The 21,840-nt window shown below is 36.5% G+C and overlaps 1 protein-coding gene across 2 annotated transcripts; it reads left to right on the forward strand.

Moving 5' to 3' along the window:
* The first annotated feature begins 234 nt into the window (after positions 1-234).
* On the forward strand, positions 235-20,668 carry LOC139960018 (heparan sulfate glucosamine 3-O-sulfotransferase 1-like). Of its 2 annotated transcripts, none has more exons than XM_071958021.1 (2): positions 235-498; positions 15,512-20,668. In XM_071958021.1, exon 2 carries the CDS (start codon positions 15,616-15,618, stop codon positions 16,960-16,962), a length of 1,347 nt encoding a protein of 448 aa, XP_071814122.1. In that variant the 5' UTR covers positions 235-498; positions 15,512-15,615; the 3' UTR covers positions 16,963-20,668. The 2 variants fall into 2 exon arrangements, with proteins under 2 accessions (XP_071814122.1, XP_071814123.1); XM_071958022.1 differs by lacking the exon at positions 235-498 and adding an exon at positions 8,816-8,946.
* The last annotated feature ends 1,172 nt before the right edge of the window (positions 20,669-21,840 follow it).

Consider the following 21,840-nt stretch of genomic DNA (forward strand, 5'->3'; position numbering starts at 1 on the left):
TATTTTAAATAATTCTCAACGACAAATTGGAGGATCAAAGCTTTAAGGAAAATATTATTGAAACCTAGCAATTATGTTCAAGGTCGAGGCCAATTCAAACCCTGGCCAACCAAGGGTTCAAAGCAATAGAACTGAAAGTGAGCAAAACAAAACAATTTGTTGTCAGAGTGTTGCTATGGCATCGCACCTGCTTACTTCAAATTCATTGTCAATATTCCGAAAACGCTAGTAGGGATAAAATCCATAATTCACCAGTTTGTTTGCTATACGTTATGTAAAAGTTTCACTCTGGGCTTATATCAAATTAACAAATGCAAATATGTTAATTGGACAATGAAGTGTACGATAATCATACGCACACAGCGACATCTCCCCTGCCATGTACTAGTACGCATACTCCATCAAAGTTGGGGGAACTATGCTGATCGATAATACAGACGTAAAGACAGATACTTGGATGTTTCTCTGAACCTGCAAGGATCACATACAAGAACGCTGGTAAGTACAAGTTAATTATTATTAGAAGCATTCAGCTTAATAATTTATGTGCACCACGTTTTACTTAACCCAGTAGGGCCGCTCTTTTGAGAAACCATGATCGTTTGCAAGTTCAAGAGTAAAGCAGGGGCTTGTGATGTATAATGTGTTAGTCATACCGACAGTAGCCACAGTACAAGGAGGGGTTCTGCGAAGCTAAATGAAATTGGCGAAAGATATGCTATTACTAAAACGACCAGCGCATGTAAATATTTCCGTAGTAAACGGATGAATTATATAATTCTTTTCACATTTACAACATGATTTTATTACTTTTCCAAGATTTCGTGGAAAAGAAGAATGCCAACTAGTACTAGTAGCTTAGTTAGGATAAGGTCACCATATATTTTCCAATTTGGGTATGTGATGTTGACTGCTCCACCCCCCCTTCCCCCTTCCATGTTGTCTGTTGCCAACAAGGGTTTGCACCAACACTGTATGTTTAAAGGTAGGGTGGAATTTGAGGGCCTCTAAGTATTTTCATGGTTCTATGCTTCAAGGATATTAAAATTGTTGAAGGGGTAGAACACCTCCATATGGGAATGTTTGGTGCATAAGTGTTTGGTGCATGCCCATTACTGTGTTATTCACTCTGATAGGTAGTATATTTTCTCAGAAACTGAGCCCCTCGTGCCTAAGCATATATCTAAATCAACGCATTTCATTCATCACTGAACAAATTAATCCTTTCTTTTCAATTGTTATAAGTCTCATCTAATATCTTGAGAAAAGGCCTCTTCAATTTCCAGTTAAAAAGCAGTGATTTACGATTATCCTATTGGAAACACAGATCTTACTGTTGATTCCAACCGTAGCCTGGAATAACTCTTGTCCCTTATCCTTGGTCAAATCGTTTTTAAGTGGTTGTACAAAACATTTGTAAAATTCATTTTGATTGGACAGGAAAAACCCTCGTCATTTTGACATTGAATTGGAAACAGGCTAGGAAATCTTGAATCTCTCTTTGTATATCTTTGCTTGGGGATTACGTAATACCTCATCCGCGTGCCCCTCACAATGACGCTTGCCATCTACAAACGTAACTTGCATTTTACCATTCTCTGCTCCATTGTGTCAACTTATTTTTCATTTTCAATGCTTACTAACAAAACCATTCAATTTAGCTCTCTTTTAAAAGAGGAAAAAGTTGATATCAAACACTTGTTGTCATCGTTTTTAAGTCAGTGGAAGGTCAATATTACGTTTGTCCAGGGAACTTAAATTGGAGATGGTGACTCGCACACTTGTGAAACATATCATTTGGCATTGCCAGAGGGAATTTTGTTTAAAACTTTAAAATTGTTCTCCGGTTCGTGAATCTTTTAGGAAAAATTTGACAAGGCAGTTCATATTGAGAACTAAAACTAGCATAATTGTTCCCTGTATTATAATGGAATTGTCCAACATCTTTGTTTCTTGAGTTGCAATAAGAACAAACTTGTTTGCTTACGCCCGATTACCTCAACCTCGCCAATTCACAGACCGATTCAGCGAAAAATCCTGCTATGCGCGATTTAGAGGTAAACATTCCCATATGTCCTGAACCATGGGTGGTTAGGGGAAAGAGAAGGTGAATACCCAAGATATAAAAATACAATGTAAAAATAAAACAGGTATTTTGGGTGTCCATATTTAAAGGTAGTCTGTATAAGCCTCAAGTTATAAGTTATTAAAAAGTACTTTCCTGGAGGTTTTTACTCTACAAATTCTTCTCAGACATTTCTAAAGAACACACAAGATAACTGCATGTCCAAGTGAAGAAAATTTCCATGAAGGTTGTAATAAAAGAAGTAAAGTTTAAGAATTTTGACCAAAGGTGACCTTATTTGAATATCTTGCATATTTGGGGCCAAAACAGCATACCTTCATGTTCAAAAAGATGTTTTCCATGTGAAATGCAGCCTATAATAATATTCAATGATCTGGGAGGCCTTTGTATCTTTGAACGTTGTTGTTGAAGCTGTTTCTACGAACGGTAGGCCAGACAGGTAAAATGGAAATTATTCACAGAATTTTCACAAATTTGAAGGTATTTCTGGGACAGTACATAAACCCTGGGCCCTTTTTAATTCAGGGGGCAGTACATGAAATCGGGAACTGTCTCCAGAAATTGGGTGACGTCTGGTCACCTTAGCCATGGAGGGCTATTGAACTGGCAAAAGTACGTAGCTACAGTAACAGCAAGCAAGATATGTATAGTGACACAAAAGTAAACATTGCCAAAACAAATAGCTGGTACTGTATGCCAGTTAGAGCTATTTGTGTGGTTTGGCTAGAAATTCAAAATGGTTTCTGATTTTTATCCATAAGTTTTATTTTTCATGCTAGTCAAAGAATGATTCACAGCAAATTACTGACAAAAAATTACAAGCGTTAACAATGACAAGGCCAGTATGGTGCAATGGAAACAAGTACAGTAGTGGCATATATTGATGGCCACAATCAGTATGAAATATTTTGTCTTGAGACTTGCAATTGTCAGATATATCAAATTAAGTACCACAGGGCTCCTGGTGTGGTCAAGAGGACCACGCTGATTTTGCTTATTGATTTAGTTTTAATCTTCAGGTACATTACTTGAATTTATTTCATTGAATTTTGATCAGATCAAACTTGAATGACATAGGTTTGTACTTGCAAAGGTCTCTAGTCAGAACCGTTACGAAGCATGTGAAATTTCCTTAAATTTGTTCACCCTTAGTTTTAAAGTTTACTGTATAGAGTCCATTTCATGGGTAAAATAAATCATGAAAGTACCAGAAAATGCAGCATTGATGTTTCCTTCATAGACTGTCATAAATGTAGCTGTTTTTAATGTGTAGGCTGTATCCCTAGATTTAAACTAGTACAGGTATATACTTGAAAAATTGGTTTCGATTCGACATTTCAACATTGGCAACTACAGTGTCTATCAGTGCACAGTACTGTAGCTACTGATGTATTTCAGATCTAGGGAACTACCAAATTACCATATATACATACTACCATATTACTAACCTAGCCTGACCTACAGTAAGTTAGGATGGACAATAATCTTAGATGTAATGGTGCAGTTGCCATGTATACGACAGATTCTACTTTTATGGATGGATTGCAGGTTGGGATCAATCATAATTGATGAACCCAAGTCTAAGACGGACTTGCAGTTCCTGCATCGGTATCAAGTACCTACAGTGCTCCTGCGCATTTAGGGCTGCAATTCTCAGATTTTTGTACTGTAAGTAATTCAGGCCTTGAATTTCACAATTCCAGCCATTTGCTATAAATACACAAATGCTTAAAATTGTACTGCTAATATCAATTAAGTTCTCACTCGCGTTTCCTGTATTACAACACACAGGAAATGAGAGCAGCCCAGTAATAGTAGATGTTAATAAGCTCAGTAATACAGAGCTATTTATGTAAGGTACAGAACTCATGCTGATTCTTTGATATAAAGATTGTTCTGGTATGTAAATCTACCTAAGTGAGAACAAAAATACTATTGCTTTTTTTTTTGGGGGGGGGCAGAGGTCAAAGTCTGAACATGATTAGCTAGCTTACTTCTAAAATAAAAGTAGAATGGACCTGATACATGATATGAAGGTTCACACTCATGAAAACTTGAAATACCATGTGTATTGTTTCTAATAATGTTCTCATAGGAATCAGGAATACCTTGTAATCCAATTGGTTTCCTGGTTGCTTTTGTTACCGCCTTGAAGTTTCAAGTTGCAGTGTTTTCAGTAACAAAGTATTATTACTGTATCTCTAGTCTATGGGAGCTTATAAGGCATTACGGTAATTGTTTCAAGAGTTGTTTGAGCATCTTTGGTTTCTGTCGGTTTTTCTTCACTTCACATAAAGTTGTGAAATTTGTTCCATTTGTGTTCCATATGTTCCATACAACTTACTGTATTTGTGCCATTGGTCCCCCATCCACCACAAATTGCTACTCCAAAAGTATGCTATGCTCCTTTCAAAGTTTCCTCATGCCCTGAAAATATTCTGTTGTTGATTCAGCAGCTGGTGTACATTATTGATCATGTAACATTGAACCCTTTTTATCATTCTAGCGAGAGACCTAGTTTTGTTGTCTCACATGTGTTCAGAACAATGAAGTTGGTCTTCCATGAATTGGTTGTGGTTTGTTTAATGTAATTCTGAACTGCTATCTTCACAAGCAACAGAGCAATACTGTGTTAAAGTACTAGATTCATCCCAAGATTACATGCGAGTTGGAAAATAGGTAAAGGCTCATGATTTCCTGTGCATTAAGTACAGATACTGAAAATTTACTAAATAAATATACCTACTGTTGCCTCTCCAAGAGGTACAGAATGTTTCAACTGTGGGTATATATATATATATATATATTTATATATTTATATTTAATCATAGTCTGCTTGTGTACTAGAAAAAGCCATGCTGTCCTGACTTTGACTAATAACTGTAATGGTGACATACCCTGTAAGGTTAAAGAAGACATGATGACATCAGATATAACAGCTCTAACAATTTTGGAAATCAGTTACCTTCAAATGTTCCTGATCAGTACACTTTTAAGTATCTTTGCCCTTTGACACAATGTCCCAATGCACTGGGATAGATTATCCATTCCCCAATAGATAAAGGAATTAATAGAGTGACAACAATCTGGAAGTCATAACCCACATGATACAGTAGGTTCTCTGTAGGAACAGTAGGTCAAAGGTGACTCCAATAAAATATGCAGGCTTTGTCTGTGATTTATGTCTTGCCATGTACTGTAAATATGGTGATTTTTCTGTCTGAAAGAACAATGTTGCAGAATAAAAATATGCCCATACAGCTGTGTCTGCTTATCTGAAGTCAGGAGTGTGTGAGTCATATGCCAAGTTTTATAGGCACTGTATAGTCTTGAGAAAAATCTTGCCATGCAAGAACTTTCCACACTGACACATGAACTGTTGCTAATTAATTGAAAAGTTAATTGGGCCATAGTGTATACACTAGGTGATAAACTGTAACCTTTTATCATCATTTTAGATTTTTGTTTTATTCCAATTTTTGGCACGAGCCTATAAAGTTACATACTGTACCATCATGCACATGTACTGTATACAAAATATTTTTTATAGAGAAACATTGACCTTATTAAACTGGTGAATATATATGAACTCTAACTTCTACAATATGGTTACTGCTGATTCTACAAGAACTTCAATCACTTTTTTTTAACAATTTTTTAAATTTCTTTTATTATATTCTGATCGGTGTTTATGGAGTAATGTTTTCAAGACTGAAAGCAGGAAATAATTTAACCAGTATCACGTCTCAACATGTTATAAATCATGCAAAATGGGCAAATTGTTATACAAGTCCAAGGATATCATAATAATCAGCAGTTATTTTTATGAGGCTTAAGCGACCACAAATGTGGGAGAAACCCTGCAAGGGCTCATGGATTACAACTTACACGTCAGGTGGCTTCCGATTCAACATTTTTACTCAAATTTGGAATCTTTTTTCAATTTAGAAAGTCATTTCAGATGGGAAAACCGGAGATTCCTCTTGGATGAAAGACCCACCTTACCATGACCGGCCGAATATGGAACCCAAAACCTCCAAATTGCTAAGCCTCTTTGCTTTATAAGGAAAAATAATATTTATTTATCTATCTGTGGAGGAATGATTTGTATCTTTCAAAAGTGAAAACTTTGACATTTTCCAGCTCAGTTGCTATGGTGCTGATGAAGACAATCATGAACATTTATACTCACATTGCCAGATTCATGAATGCATTATCACTAGATGTGAACTCCAATGAATCTGAAAATTTACAGACTTTTTTTTTATACATAACATAATCGTTGGTTTTGCCAGCTGAGTTTCTACAGTGAAAACATTACCACAAAAAGAGGGTCAAGAGAACTTGAAGTAAGATATTGAAACTTTGTGAATGGTCCTCTGTGCTGGGAAGTAGGAACCATGTGACTTTGGTCTTCCAGCATCAGCTACACACAATTTTACTTTCATGTACAAATCACACATACATGCATATGTTCAAACTGAGGACCCAAGTGTCTTTTCCCTCTATTGTTTAAGTCCACCTAACGTAATCCTTAACAATACCCTTTATCATAGAACTCTTCTGAGGACAAGTGATTCTTTTAAGTGAGATCTGAGGATTTGGAATTACTCTGTTCAAGTCCTCAGTCTGAATGCAAAATAAGTTCCCACTCACACAAAACACTCCATACACATGCAAACAAACTTCATCACGAAAATGAAGCTTTTCGTAACAAATCTCTTAAACGTATCAAACATTTGGGATAATTAAAACCAGTTCAACTACAGTTTAATTGTATTGGTAGTCATTTAAATTAAATTAAATTAAATCAAATTGTGCCTGTTTGCCCAGATGTTGCATTTTTTGTGTTTATTTTCAGATCTGCTAATGGTATGATTGCCATGAAGTAATGGGTGATCAGTAAATAAAATCCACAGCAGTAATTACTTTGAAACGTGTAACTTAAATTTACCTTTCCCATTCTTTGTAATGTGCTGACTTTACTCTATTAGAAAAAAAAAAACTCTCGATCATTACCAGTAGTTTTATTGAAATATCATAAATTGTTGCAATAATTGTCAAAGATAAAGTACATGTAGGACAAAATGTAACCTGCAACCGGCAGAAATTACTTTGAAACGTGTTTTAATTTACTGTACCTTTCCCATTCTTTGTAATGTGCTGACTTTCCTCTATTAGTAAACCCTCTTGATCAGTACCAGTAGTTTTATTGAAATATCATAAATTGTCATAAAATATCACCCTGTCGCCATATTTCTCACATTTAAAATTTTTGGTATATTATCAATTTAGTCTTCCAAAGAGTTCCTCTGGATGAGCCTACATAAAAGTACACAACATTTACACTTCTAAAGTATTGTTTTCATTAACAGCCCATTTCAATGTCTTCACCACGGCAAAGTGTCCAAATCATCAGATATCATAAATTATCGTAAATTTATTGTTTTCCAACTTCCTGGGAATTCATATCAAAGAGAAAGAATTACGTACAAAGTTTATATTCCCCTGTCTCTTGCTATACCTTGTTAAGCACTCTTGGTAAGTTTTTGGCACCATCCTCCCCACTCCCCCCTCCACCCCACCACTGGGCGACCAGCCCATTCTGGTCTACCCACCCTCTTTCTCAATGCACCATCCAAAGTGTTTGTTCTGAAGTATTGTTTTCATCAACACATCATATCAGTGTCTTCAACAAGTAACAAAAGAAAGCAAACAAATCATCAGAAATAATAAGTTGTATATATCCATTGTTTTCCAACTTCTTACCAAAGAAAATGATTACAAATAAAGCTAATTTTCAAAGCCACAAAACTCCAAATACTCCCATGGGTATGGCAGAGTTTGCAACCCAAATCCATTAATACCAAGACTGAAAAGAACAATGTTGCAGTTGATCCCCAGATGTTTGCCAAGCTTACATGTATAAAACAAGTTTTACTCAATACCAGATTGCAATAGATGAAAAATAAAGCGGTCTATAAATATTTGCTTATTATTATTATTATGTTGTTTCATTCTTCTGAGTAAATGTTGATATTTTTTTCTTTTAAAAAATTTATGTACAGTGTACACAACATTGCAAAATTGGAAAGGTTCAAATGTTATTCAAGATAATTTCGACATTATTTTCAAGTATCATATGCTCAGTGAAACTTATGAACTTAATTGTAATGAACTTAATTGTAATGAGAGTTTTGGTATGGATTTTAGTATCAGGGATTAATTAGCATCAAGGCAAAAAGTTTACAAATTCCATTCTTGGAAAACTTGTGTCAAAATACTTTGGTGTCTTCTACTAAGTAGCGGATCCACCCATCCAGGATTTCTCCAATGAGGGGGCCCAGGAGACAAATATGAGTCAAGGTACCAAAATTTTCCACCAAAAAAAAAAGGAGAAGTGCGTAAGGAAATATTGGTCATAAGCAAGGAATACTAAAATATGGCCGACATACTGAAATGAGTTTTCACTGTGAATTGTACTGTGTTGTAATCAAAATTACTGTTTGTTTGTAGCTACTGTAATAATTAGTGTAAAAGAAAAACTGAATATTCAGCAGGGGGTAGGTTTTGTTCCTGGATCAACCCCTGTAAAGTTTTGTAGATCTATGCAGACAGTCTTTATCGCCTCCAAATTCAATCTGCACTGCTGTCTTATCCAGCTTATAAAGTTGACGCCGTTGTTTTGTATCTTAGCATTTATCAGGATTATGTCATCTCAGCATACACAACACGTCATACATTATCCCTCAATTGCAGAGTTACGGGATAAATTCCCTGTTTCCTCATTTGGGGACTTTGATGAGATTTACTGGCACCGGTTTCGACAGGAAGTATTCGATGAGTGTACTCTGAAACATGTATGTAAACACCTACAAGACCTTAAAAAAAGAAACAGGAAATTCTGGAAAGGCATTTTAAAGTAGTGTAGGTTTTGTTGAACTAAACTTGACGCAACCTTAATAGTAATGATGACATCGTGAAATATCCAACTGAGTTTGCATGGATGGTTTAAACTTTTGAAGTAGGAGATGTTGCTATGTATGATGCAAGACTCAGTACACTGAACGAAACTGATCACAGACAACCAATAAGGACTTAAGAACGATGAAGATACTGTAATTTGACATTTTTTTTGTAAACTCTCCAGGGTTTGGACACCAATCTCCATCGTTCTATTTTTACTTTAAAACTTTCAGATTCACTTATTTTGGGGGTTGAAAATGTTGTAACTTGTTACTTTTGTAGTGTGTTAAAGGAATAAAGAAGGCAGGGATCAAAGACAATTTATATCATTCAGTAACCTCAAAACTCTTTAATATTTGATTTTTAGGTGAACCTTAGTGAGGCCTTAGGAGTCAATTTTCAAAGCGAGTGTATTCAGTCAAATAGGAAGCAGTTAACTTAAAATTGAATATTAGAGAGTTTTGAGGTTACTGAATAATATAAATTGTCTTCGATCCCTGCCTTCATTATTCCTTAAAGTAGTTTTGAAAAGTAATGTGTTCTTCCTCAAGTCAGAATACTTCTAGTGTGCCACTAACACAGTAGTTAAATAAACAAGTATGTACTTTGTGCTTACTGTATGTTTGTGAGCGAAATGGGAGTGGAATAAAGGCAGACGAAAATTGCGCCGACCCGACCTCTTGCTCATCAGTCCACATGGGGGCCGCTAGTTGATTTTCTGCAGCCGTCACCTGATTTCACGATGCTCCCTCATTGGCCATCTATTAGAATCGGATCGCAGTCAGGTCGTGTACGGCCACAAACTGCCACGACCCACCTCAAATGTGAAGCGACTGCCCCTTAGCCAACGACAAATATCAAACATATTTGATGTTTTCCCGATTTGATCACGACAAGGACCAACTGTCAGATGTTGGCTGGGTGGTGAGCAAATTTCCGTGCAAATTGCACCGACCTGACTGTGACCCGCAGTCATGTCGGTAAAAAGTCAGAATCAGAATCTTGCCTTCAATTCTCAAATTTCCGTTCAATTTTTTTTTTTTTTTAACAGAGTTAAGTATAGCAGTCATTCTTTTAAACTTGTTTGAACAGTCAAAGTTAACCTGCACTGACTCTCAAACTTTTGAAATAAAGTCCTCTAAAACTGCTGCTGCTGCTGCTGCTTGTGAATTACGTTCATACAGTATGCTTGCTTCATTATAGTAGCTGTCAATATTAGATTATTCCTGTGGAAGGAAATTAAACAGTAACAGAATCCATCTTTCACCATGATGTAGTACATCTGGTTTAGTTGTTCCTTAAAGCATATATCCTGTACACATAGTGTTACTCATATTAATATGTCCGATAGTGCGTGATATCCAATCCCAACTCCCGCCCAGTGCTTCCAAGGACATAAATACTTACTGTATATATTAAACTACCTGCATACCTACAGGGTGAAGCCATTCACCGTACCATTGACAACGAAACTTATGCCATTAAGCAGTGACAATATTGTAGGCTGCTTATTAAACCTTTTGGTCTAAACTTGCAAAATTAGTAGTGAGTTTTGTTTTGAAGTACTGTGTGCTTTTACAATTTGTCAAGTGAACCAGAAAACATCCATATCTTATCCACCTTTCTTTTAGCCAGTTCGTTATGTCTCTTTAAATACAGTATGTAGGCTTGTTGGACATGGTTGCTTTGAACAGGAAATGTATCTCTCAGACCCACAGCATTATGGATCACTTGATAGTTAATCTTTTAAGCATACACTAAACTTTCTGTCTCCAGGAGGGATTGAAGACTAACATTGATTAAGCTCAGTCAAATTGTGGATTGTGGTATGTTCAGAGGTCTGGTTAACATCTAGGTAAGATTACCTCCGATAAGTAGTCTGGGTGTACGTATGTGTGTATGTATGTATGCGTGTCTGTTTGTATGTATGTATGTACAGGTTGCAAGTTATACAAACCTTGCTATTAATCTCTTTACAATTAGAGTGTTAGTGTGTATTACGCGTAAATGTTTACCGTTTTTGCGGTTGCTGTTTTTGCAGGTTTACAAATTATATTTCAGATTGTACAATATTGAATATAGTACGCTTCAATCAGTGTACACAACATGAGTATATATATTTGCATATAGCAATTTGCCCATTTTGCATGTAATTATAATAATAGTTAATAATGCAATATCAGATCTCAGATTTCGGGTGAGCCTTTTGACATATGTATGCATAGACACTATATAGATTGTAATATGGATATCACTGTTTTCACAGTACAGTTGAGGGATGACTTCCTTTGTTAATATTTTTTTGTAGGAGTTACAAAGGCTGTGACCTGTCTCTGTTATAAAATACTAAAGTTTCTGTGTGAAATAACTGCTATTCAACTTCTCAATTGTATTGCAATTTGCCCCATTGTGCATATATGCATTTTGCAATGCCATACTGGATAAAAGATGCAGTGATGCACTGCAGTTATACTACGTAAGTACTGCAATCTGTGTATTATATTACCTGTTAGCTCCTTTGTGGGGGTAGTGTGGAAACCTTGGAATGAATATTTTATGGATTTTTTTTATTTTTTATTATTTCTGTAAGTTTTGCTGGCATGGTAGATATAGTAAAGCAGATGTGTTACAGAGAAACTGTAAGTTGTTGTATCCTGTTGTTATCTAGAGGTTAATAAAGGAACTGTCGTGTGTTATACAGAAACTGGAGTTCATTGGGTTCTGGCAGGCGTCAAGATATTGAGGAAGCTATTGCGAATTTTCAGGAAAATAAAATTACGGAGAGAGTGAGTATCATCAAGCTTTAAGGTTTGTGTTAGAAGAAAGCCTGAGTTATTGTGTACCTTGGTGTACAGTACATAATCTGTGTTGTCATCGATGGTACAGGCTCCTTAGTTTGCAGGTCGCTGGCCTTATCCACACACCATGTATCGAAAAGGAATGATCAGAGAGTTAATGTATCTATAAAATAAGTATGCTGCACAGGTTGTTATTTGGACATCCCTAAAGGGAAAGTTTGGTTTCAAATCCCACATGCCATATTTATATGTATATATGTATGTATGTATATATATATATATATATATACTATATACAGTATATGTAAAAGGCATGTTGATATGATATGATATGATGTATATGTATATGTATATGTATATATATATATATATATATATATATATATATATATATATATATATATTTGGGTGTCCGCCTACAAAGCGGGAGGCCCGGGTTCGAATCCCGGTGGAGGCTGGAAGTTTTTTCACTGTTCTTGATTTCCCAACTCATTACGATTTTCATTTATATATATTCATTTGCCTTGCATGGTCGTTTACCTCCATTTCATTAACATAAAGTCTGTTTATAGTATCTCTTTCGAGATCCGGCTTTAGGAATCACAAATGATTTTCGAGTTGGTTAGCATCATGTTTGATCTCTAGAGTAAGGCAAAATATGTCACCAAAAACAGAACTAGTATTGTTTGATACAGGTGACAAACGCCTACAGTGGAATTACGACCTTCCTTACCGGTTTCGAACCTCTGGACATACAATCAGCGTCCATAGCCTAGTTGGTGTCCGCGTACAAAGCGGGAGGCCCGGGTTCGAATCCCGGTGGAGGCTGGAAGTGTTTTCACTGTTCTTGATTTTCCAACTCATTACGATTTTCATTTTCATATATATATATATATATATATATATATATATATATATATATATATATATATATATATATATATATATATATATATATATATATATATATATATATATATATATATATATATATATATATATATATATATATATATATATATATATATATATATATATATATATATATATATATATATATATATATATATATATATATATATATATATATATATATATATATATATATATATATATACTATATATAGTATATGTAAAAGGCATGTTGATATCTGACTGTCCAGATTAACTTTGGTTAGTAGAAGTACTTACCAACTTAAGGCCTGATAGCTTGTCATATATATCGGCAAAAGACTTGTATTCCTGAGGACACTAATTGGAATATGTTTAGCAAATTAATTCAATCTTGCTCTTTTTTTTCAACAGTTGCTTAACTATATTCCCAGTGGATTTTCTGAATATTTAATTAAATGATTGACTAGTGTTCTCATAGAAATCAGGTGTTGTGCATGTATAATCAACCATTACCATATATGGAACAGAGATTATCATTAGGTTACCTACAGGACAAAATCAGCCCATAATCTTAAGTTAAGGGCTTAGGCTTACGCTTAAGTATCCTACCTGCCTACCCTGCAAAGAATGTACTCAATCTTGGCACCCCCTCCCCCAGTTACCTCCCCCCACCCTGATGAACATGTATCATCTGCATACCGTAGCTAGATTCGCTACTTCATCTTGATATGATTCTGATTCATTTATCTCAAGCTTTATACTGTGCCGACTTATACTGTATGGAGTACATTATACATACGCACATGTCTAATATACTACACAACTGCTGGAACAAAGGACATACAGTATGTGTATTGATACTCTGGGAGAGTGAGATAGGAAAAACAGCTAGTTTACACGTGGTAGAGGAGAACAGAAGGAAATTTAATAGAAAGGATTGGTACATTAAGGAAGGGTGATGGAGATTCGTAAATAATAACCTATTGAGTTAGGACATTGGCAAAGGATTCTATAGTGAACTGAACAGTCAGAAGTAAGGAAGAAATTTTTTGGAACGGATGGAAACAACATATTTTGGGACTGAACTTCGATACTGAATGGAACATATATCGCCCTCCTGGAACTTATTTACTAAACCAAATATATTAAGTAAAGGAATAGCACAATGCAATTTAGTATCAACCTCTACAGGACCACAGAAGAATAAAGAACTCAACCTTCAAGTATTATTTTTAACAGCGGTCATATTATGACCATAGCAGTCGGATTAGGTAACAGCAAGGAGCTTTTTGAGTGATATGTTTGAGGCCAAAACTGCAGATTCTGAAGTCCAAGATAATTTGATCTTTACCTCCAATTAAGGCCTGCTTTTTTTGGTCTAATTGTCTGGAGATGGGTTTTTTCAGACACAATTTGTAATGTTTTTGAAATCTCTTTCTAGTTGGAAGCATTGTGAGTCATAAATAAAACTATGTGTCACAAAAAAGTTATGTACACAATTGGGTTTGGAATGTGCTGGGAATAAAGTAATCCCAACTATATGTCTTCGTCATTGTTTTGAAAATTGTGTCGATGAAAGGACTCGCAGACCTTGCAGAGACTGAAGACAGCCTAGAGACAGCAGAGTGATGGGCATTTTGTCATGAAGCAGGCTTTCAAGTGCCAATTTATTCGTGGAGCATTTTATCATGCCAGGATATTTTATTCTCTTAACCATGTATTTTTGTTCTGACGGTCATATTGCCTCAATAATCGTTTGAACAGAAGACCCTTTTTAAATATTATATAGTTTTTTATTTGTAAAGGCTTGGATATACTGTGAATAAGGTGGAACAAGAAAAAGAAAAATACCTGCTGATGGATCAAACAGGAAATGTAATTAATGGCCAGATAATTAAGCAGTAAATAAAGAGTTGCTTTATCTGAGCCATATATTGCCCTTATTTCGTTTCAAATTATATTTCTTTGCATCGCCAGATAAAGTTCTGGCACAGATGAAGCCATTTTTTTTAACTAGTTCAATCTGGATTTATCATAATATGAGACAGTAATGGATTTGCCAAGGGCAATATATATGGATGTGGCATATATGAGCCAGATATGGATCTCTAAGTAATGGGCCAGATATGGATTTGCCATATATGAGTCAAATATGGATTTCTCAGATATGGATCTGCCCTATATGGGCCAGATAGGGATTTGCCATATATGGGCCAGATATGGATCTGCTATATATGGGCCAGATATGGATTTGCCATATATGGGTCAGATATGGATTTGCCATATATGGTCCAGATATGGATTTGCCATATATGGACCATATCTGGTCCAGATAAAAAGTGACCCATATAAAGTTTTATCTGAGGCAGATATGGCCTTTATCTTATATCAAGTTATATCTGCCCAATTCTTGATATGGCCAGATATAAATTCCATATATGGCACAGATATGGGCCAGATACAAATTGCCATATATGGGCCATATATGGATTTTGAGTAAGGAGATGTCATTTTCAATACCATTTAATTACTTCAAAGAGCATTTCTGCAATATCCTAGGTTTCTTTGATCCTTGTAGAATCAAAGCATAATGGAAAGTTACACAATCCTTTTCTTCTGTTGAAAATAGAGTGTTCTGAAAGAGAATTAAGAATTCCAAAAACTCAATTAATGCAGCATGTTCAGACAGAAATAACAAAAGCTGTAAAATGAAGCAAATGTCAAATTCATGGATTTTTTCTTCCTTTTTTCTCTCCCTCTCTCACAGTTCATCCTTCTCTCCAGATGCCTGCCAAAGCACCGTCACTGATGCGAGCAGATATTGCGTGTCGGTCGTAACATATCTGATGCTGGACGTGACAATGTTGGAAAATGTCCCAATCCATCATGCACTGCCACAAACCTTTCGTTACCGTCATCTTTTTCGGCGCCATTTTGATCTTTGTCGTGGGCTCGTATCTAGCCGCCAATTCTGCCGTGACCCTCCTCAGAACTGCGGATGAATGGCCGACGGTTCAAAACTTTTCCTGGAGCGTGTCAGATCTCGTACAGGGCGACAAAGAAACGATGGTCAAGTCTCCAAACGGCAGCCGTCCGTCGAAGGACGTCACTCGGCAGATGGGTCGAGGAGCGCCAATGACCGATTCCTCGAGCAAAGTCGAACCTGTAATCTTCTCTCACAAAGGGAGGTCCTATTCCCCGAAGTGGAGTTCCACGCTCCGAGAGTCGATACAGAAGGTCTTATCTCAATTAGACCCCGAGTTACAAGTGCAATATACCTTACAAGCGAAGAAATATGAAACGCAGCATTCCGAATCCATCCACCAATTAACTGTAGCGTTGCAGTGGGACTTTTTAGTCAAGTTTCTAGAAGCGGTAGGCTACACGCAAAGGTTTCCAGACTTCATCAACATCGGAGTCAAGAAAAGTGGGACGAACGCCTTGGGGTTTTTTATCTCTCAGCATCCTCTCATCTCCCATTCCATCGGCAATGAGGTCCACTTCTTCGACTGGAATTACGAGAAGGGCCTCGACTATTACAGGTCCAAGATGGGTTTCTCGTCCAAATTTCAACTCTCCTTCGAAAAGACCCCTCGGTACTTCGTCACAGACTCTGCACCCGGAAATATACTCAAGGACCTGGGTAACGCCACCAAGTTCATACTGATGGTGAGAGATCCGATCTCGAGACTGAAATCCGATTTTAGGCACGAGAGGGAGTTGGGTCTCCGAAGGACCCGGTCCAAAAATACGAGAAAACGAGTCGCCACCAGCCCGGAGGCGGAAGGGAAGATGTTAACGTCTCTCATCTTGGACGGACGGGGTAATATCAACTCCTCCAGTGACGTTGTGAGGACAAGTAGCTATTCCGTCCATCTGAAAAATTGGTTGAAGTATTACCCCTTGAGTAGCTTCCTCTTCCTCGATCACGACGAACTGATAAGCGACACGTTCAGCGTCGTGAAGAAGGTCGAGAAGTTTCTAAACATCGGGGATTATTTCAAACGAAACATGTTTTTCTTTGACCCTTCTAGAGGAGGTCCTTGCATGGTCGCCGGGGAAAGTCCCTGCCCTCCTAAGAGTACCCCGGGTTTCTTGGCAAAGGCAAAGTTGAGCAAAGACGTAGAATCTAAACTGACGCAATATTTTCGTCCCATAATCAAGGATTTCATCGACATCACCGGAGGGGATTTTCCGTGGGCAAAGAAATATCTTTGAGGTAGTTTGCGAGCTGTGCAGAGTTTGCGAGCTGTGCAGACACGTATCATTTGATTTTGCAAGAATGGAAAACATGTACGTGATTCCGAGGCGAATCAGGGGGTGTCCCCATGTCCTTATGTCAATGAAAGTTAAATATAGGGGGAGGGAGAGGGGTGTGATGGCTGGAAGATGGGGTAAAGAGATATATAAGAGTGAAATAACATTAAGAAAGCTTATTGTGTAGACAAGAATGATTACACATGGAATGCAATGGGGATTTGGGGGGGGGGGAGAGAAGGTGATCTTTTTGCACCATGGGACCACTTAAAATGAAATCATAACAGGCATTGTGTCTAAATTAAGGCCACATACAAATATGTGACGCCCAGCATTCCATGATAATTGTACATCTATGTACACTCACCTGTTCCCGGTGTGGTGTCACTCAATACTACATTGCATGTATAGAGTTGCATGGTCGAATGATCGGCGCTGCTGCGTAGGAAGAGTGGCTGGTTGTGTAAACAATGTATTAATGTCTCTCTCTGCATGCCAGATATGTTGCTGGGAGTGCTGCATTAACTATCAGTTAGAAGATATATATTGCAAGACCTCAAGAAGGTTTGGTTACTTCCTTATCAAAAGAAAGATTTAACATTTTACCCGAAACAGTTTTGTTGCAGCAAAAACTAAGATTTGCATATTTACAGTCCCGGCTAAATCCATTATTATCGTCAGGTGATGAGGCTTGGAAGGGGAGAATGGGGTTTGTGGAGGGTGGGGGGGAAGGGGTGGGTAGCAGAAAAGCCTTTTAGTGTTGGTAAGGAATGATATAGAGCTACTTGAATGAAAAAGAAGTAAATCTTTTGAGCATTACACTCAGGTTGTACAATGTAAATACATCCAGTCACATTTAAGAAAAGGTATAGCTCACATTACAAACCTTTGACATTGTCCATATCAACAGTGGGTTCTGTTTTCCTAAAACCATGATGAAAAGTGAGGAGTTTCATGTATTCAACCATGTCTTGCCAAAATTATTTGAATTGTTTTGGGTTTTTTTTTCGGAAACGTTTATTTGTAATAGAATGTAATCAAGCTTTCTATGAGAAGATTTTTCAATTGATATTTATTGGTGACATTTATTGCAACCGACCTAAGCTTGGTACTTTTCATTTTGTGTCTGTATTACTCTGTGGATGTAAATGTTGATGTATAAACTTTAAAATGGTACAATGGTAATATTTCCTCTGAAATGTATTTATCAAGCAACTGCTTGCTTTCGAGAGCAGAAATTTGCATATTTCTTTTTTCTCTGAAATCAAAAGTGATAGATCACTTGAATCACTCCCAATTTTTTAATTTTTAACTTTAAAAATATTTATAAAAGGTAGCTGAGAATAAAATATAACTATATCATAGGATTAAATCATGAAATAATTTGTAATCAACCAATATGGTGCTATATTTGAAAAGCAACTCTGATAGTTTACTATCGTCTCTTTTGTCCCTTTTTAAATTTTAGACAATAAAACACCTTTTTTTGGGGCATTAAATGCATTTTATGGTTTGCACCTCTTTTTTTGCACAGATGATGTAACAAGTGAAATGCATATTTGATGGATAAATGTGTAATTTTTGTAATTAATATATATTTTAGGCATGTACAGGGATGTTACAAATCAAGCTTAAGGGCGATAGGTTCTAAAGATGATCCAAAAGTCAGTATCTGACATGCCGGTCATTTCCAAGCTACGGTTTTATGAATCGTAAACATTTTAAAGACTTGGGAATTTGAGTATATCCTTCGCATGTAGTTAATTACAAAAGGATGTATTGTTTAAACCTAATGGGATGCATTGTTAAACTGACTGGTATGTACATTTATTTATTTTTATGCATTTCCCCTTTTTTCTTTATTTTTTCTTTATTATATGTTTAAAATGATATTAAAGTGAATATTCCACTTGAACACATTTCCCAGTTATCTTTAATGAAGAAATTAGAATTAGAATGTCATTTGAAATGTACATATACATTCCCTTATATGTGATAATTCTAAGGACATGCATGCTGTGATAGTCAAATAGTTATTCCGATCTTAAGATAATTTTTGGTCGAGAAATCTGCTTTTATGTATTTATTTTCTGCTGTATATGAGGAGTAATACATGATACCTCCAAATATGCTAGAAAAATTTAATAATGCACAGATCTTCAACCGTAGCGAGGGTCGTACTATACCGTCCTCGAAGGATCTTCCGTTATCACAAAACAAAATTTTTTAAGTCATATTGAATATTCATAAATGTGAGAGAATAATTTGAATGGTTGCCATCATCAGGATATAACTTTGGATATTTTCTGTAGGTATATTAACTATGAATGAGGTCATTTGATAAAAATGGCTTTAATGTAAAAGTCAACATTTCTTAACACTTGCCAAATATTAACGTGTCTTCAATGCACGAAAAAGATTTGATTTTGCCAGAAAATTTGCAATTTGTTGAAATCTTGTATCTGTTTATACCATTTATTGGTTTTCACCATAAGATCAAAATCCAGCCATCTCATATAAAGAAAATCTGGAGACAAAGATTGGTTGTTTTCCGAATCATTCTGTTTATAATGTAAATATGTAATACGATATGTATATCTGTGGACATTTGTTTACATAAAGGGTGATACCATTTCATATTCAACTAGCAGGCCCTGGAGATTCTACATTCAATATATGGACACCATATATAAGCATATAATATAGGATAGTTTTTTACTACAATTAAACCGAAAATACCACTATCATGCAGTTTCGGTAACAGGATCCCACGTTAACGTTAACCCCATCGTGGTCATGTGAATAACAGATACCACAATCCAGTGCTATAGGTATGTATACAAACAGCAATAAATGTACTATATATATGTATTATTCAACTGGGTAATGTATGTTTGGTGAATGTATTACAGCTTTGTGACCGACTATTTGTACCGTAGATGATCAAGCCATTCCCATTTGTGATGAAGAAAATTCAGTAGGAAGGAAAATACTGGCAGTGTTTCAGGTTCGGTCTTGACGTTATTATGATTAAAGCAAAGTTTGCCAATTGGGCTAATTCCTAAACTGGTGTCCGATTATTTATCAGTATGGATGGTGTTTGATAAGTTTACATTCGAAAGTAGAAACTATGAAAAAAAAAAAAAAATTAAATTATTAGTTACATTGTATGATGAAAAGTGGGAGTCAGTACATGGCTGCTTCAACAAAAGAAATTGAAGGATCTCACTGCTTGTACCCCCTATCCCATCCCTCTTTTATTCTTGCCCTGTACCACCATCTCCATAAATCTCATTTGAACATGTGAGGAGTAGGGTGCCTTTAACTTTACAATCCAAACGCAATGTATCATATTAAAGGCAGTTTTGTTTTACCTCTTTCCCATTTACCATGTCTAGCACACAAAAAGAAGAAGAAAAAAGCCTTGACTTCATTTCTTGGTTTTGCATATACTTATTAATCACATTTGTAGCCACCTTTAACTTCTGTAGACCTTGGCTTTTCAGCTTTCCATTCACTTGTTTTTGTTTCTTAAGATAATATTATTTTGTTCTTCTAACCATATATAGAGGGAATAATTATGCCCTGGTCAAATCATCATCGTAGCATACAGATCTTGACATGTGCATGAAATACAGTTCAAGCTGAAAAGAATACTTTCAACAATTCCTGTTTGTTTATGAGTTCATTTTTTTTTATCATTATTGTCATCTTTAATGAGGGTAGTCCTGCTCAGTGCAGAAGCACTGCTTTCCAGAGGTGCTATGATGGAGTGAGACGGGAGGTATAAACAGAGGGAGGGGGGGGGGGGGAGGGAGAGGTGGAGAGAGAGAGAGAGAGGTGGAGAGAGCAGTATGTGCAAAACAAAACATGTTGATGTGCCACGACGCCAACCTCCTCCCTCCCGACACACCTACTCGTTCGTAATATGTAAATGATAGTGCATAATAATGTCAGTTTTACTCCTGTACAAGTTCCCATTTTAAATACTCCATGGGGGTTGCAATCCCTTTCCCCTAAGTTAGTCCCATTCTTTATCAATAAATATCTGTTGTTGACAGTAGGGAAAACCCCGAGGAAATGTATTTATACCTGTCTCCCTACCCCCCCCCCCCGCCACCATAGAGCTACTTAACAACCTGGCCTCCAAGTATATCCTCAGCAGGTCCCCCAGCCTCTCTCATCTCCAGAGGTGGTAGTGCTGAGGGAACCTAGGACCCTGTCCCCCCTCCCTTATCACCCACCCTCCCCATCCCAATTCTGTGAGAAAAAAATCAAAATTGCCACCCACTTTCATAAATAAATCTGCTTTTTGATTTCCGAGATTATCATCAATATTTGATTGAAACACTCAAAATTTTACAATTCGTCAATGTGATCTCAACGCCGGATATCCTTGCTTCAGTTACACTATACATCATTCCATTCCAATTGATTCATCAAGTGTATATCCCGCTTACAGAGCTAACACCAATTGCGCAAAGCACAACGACGGTGGAAGAGGAGGGGTATGTGTATGTGGGAGGGGGCAGGAGGGGTGGATAAAGCTTACTGGAATTTATAGCTTTTACGAAGTTTCCGATGATTCTTCTTTCTGGCGCTTCATTCATCCAGGGAATGTGCCTCAACTGAGCCCTTGTTTGATAACTGCCTCACAATAGCCAGTTTTCAACTCGAAGATGAAGTTATGACATTTCCACTTATCGAGAGCTTTGACTGGAGTTACTACGAAAGTTTCTTCGGTATAGAGTTCGAAAACTATCTCTTAACTCTACAGTCACATGCCTAAATAAACCAGGCTATGTAAGAATAATGTGTAATAAAGTGCAGTATACCTTT

Source organism: Apostichopus japonicus, chromosome 19, assembly GCF_037975245.1.
Source record: "Apostichopus japonicus isolate 1M-3 chromosome 19, ASM3797524v1, whole genome shotgun sequence".
In the NCBI taxonomy this organism is placed as follows: domain Eukaryota; kingdom Metazoa; phylum Echinodermata; class Holothuroidea; order Aspidochirotida; family Stichopodidae; genus Apostichopus; species Apostichopus japonicus.

Excerpts from the sequence above, each read along its gene's own strand:
- LOC139960018 (XM_071958021.1), top strand. The coding sequence starts at position 15,616 with ATGTCCCAATCCATCATGCACTGCCACAAACCTTTCGTTACCGTCATC.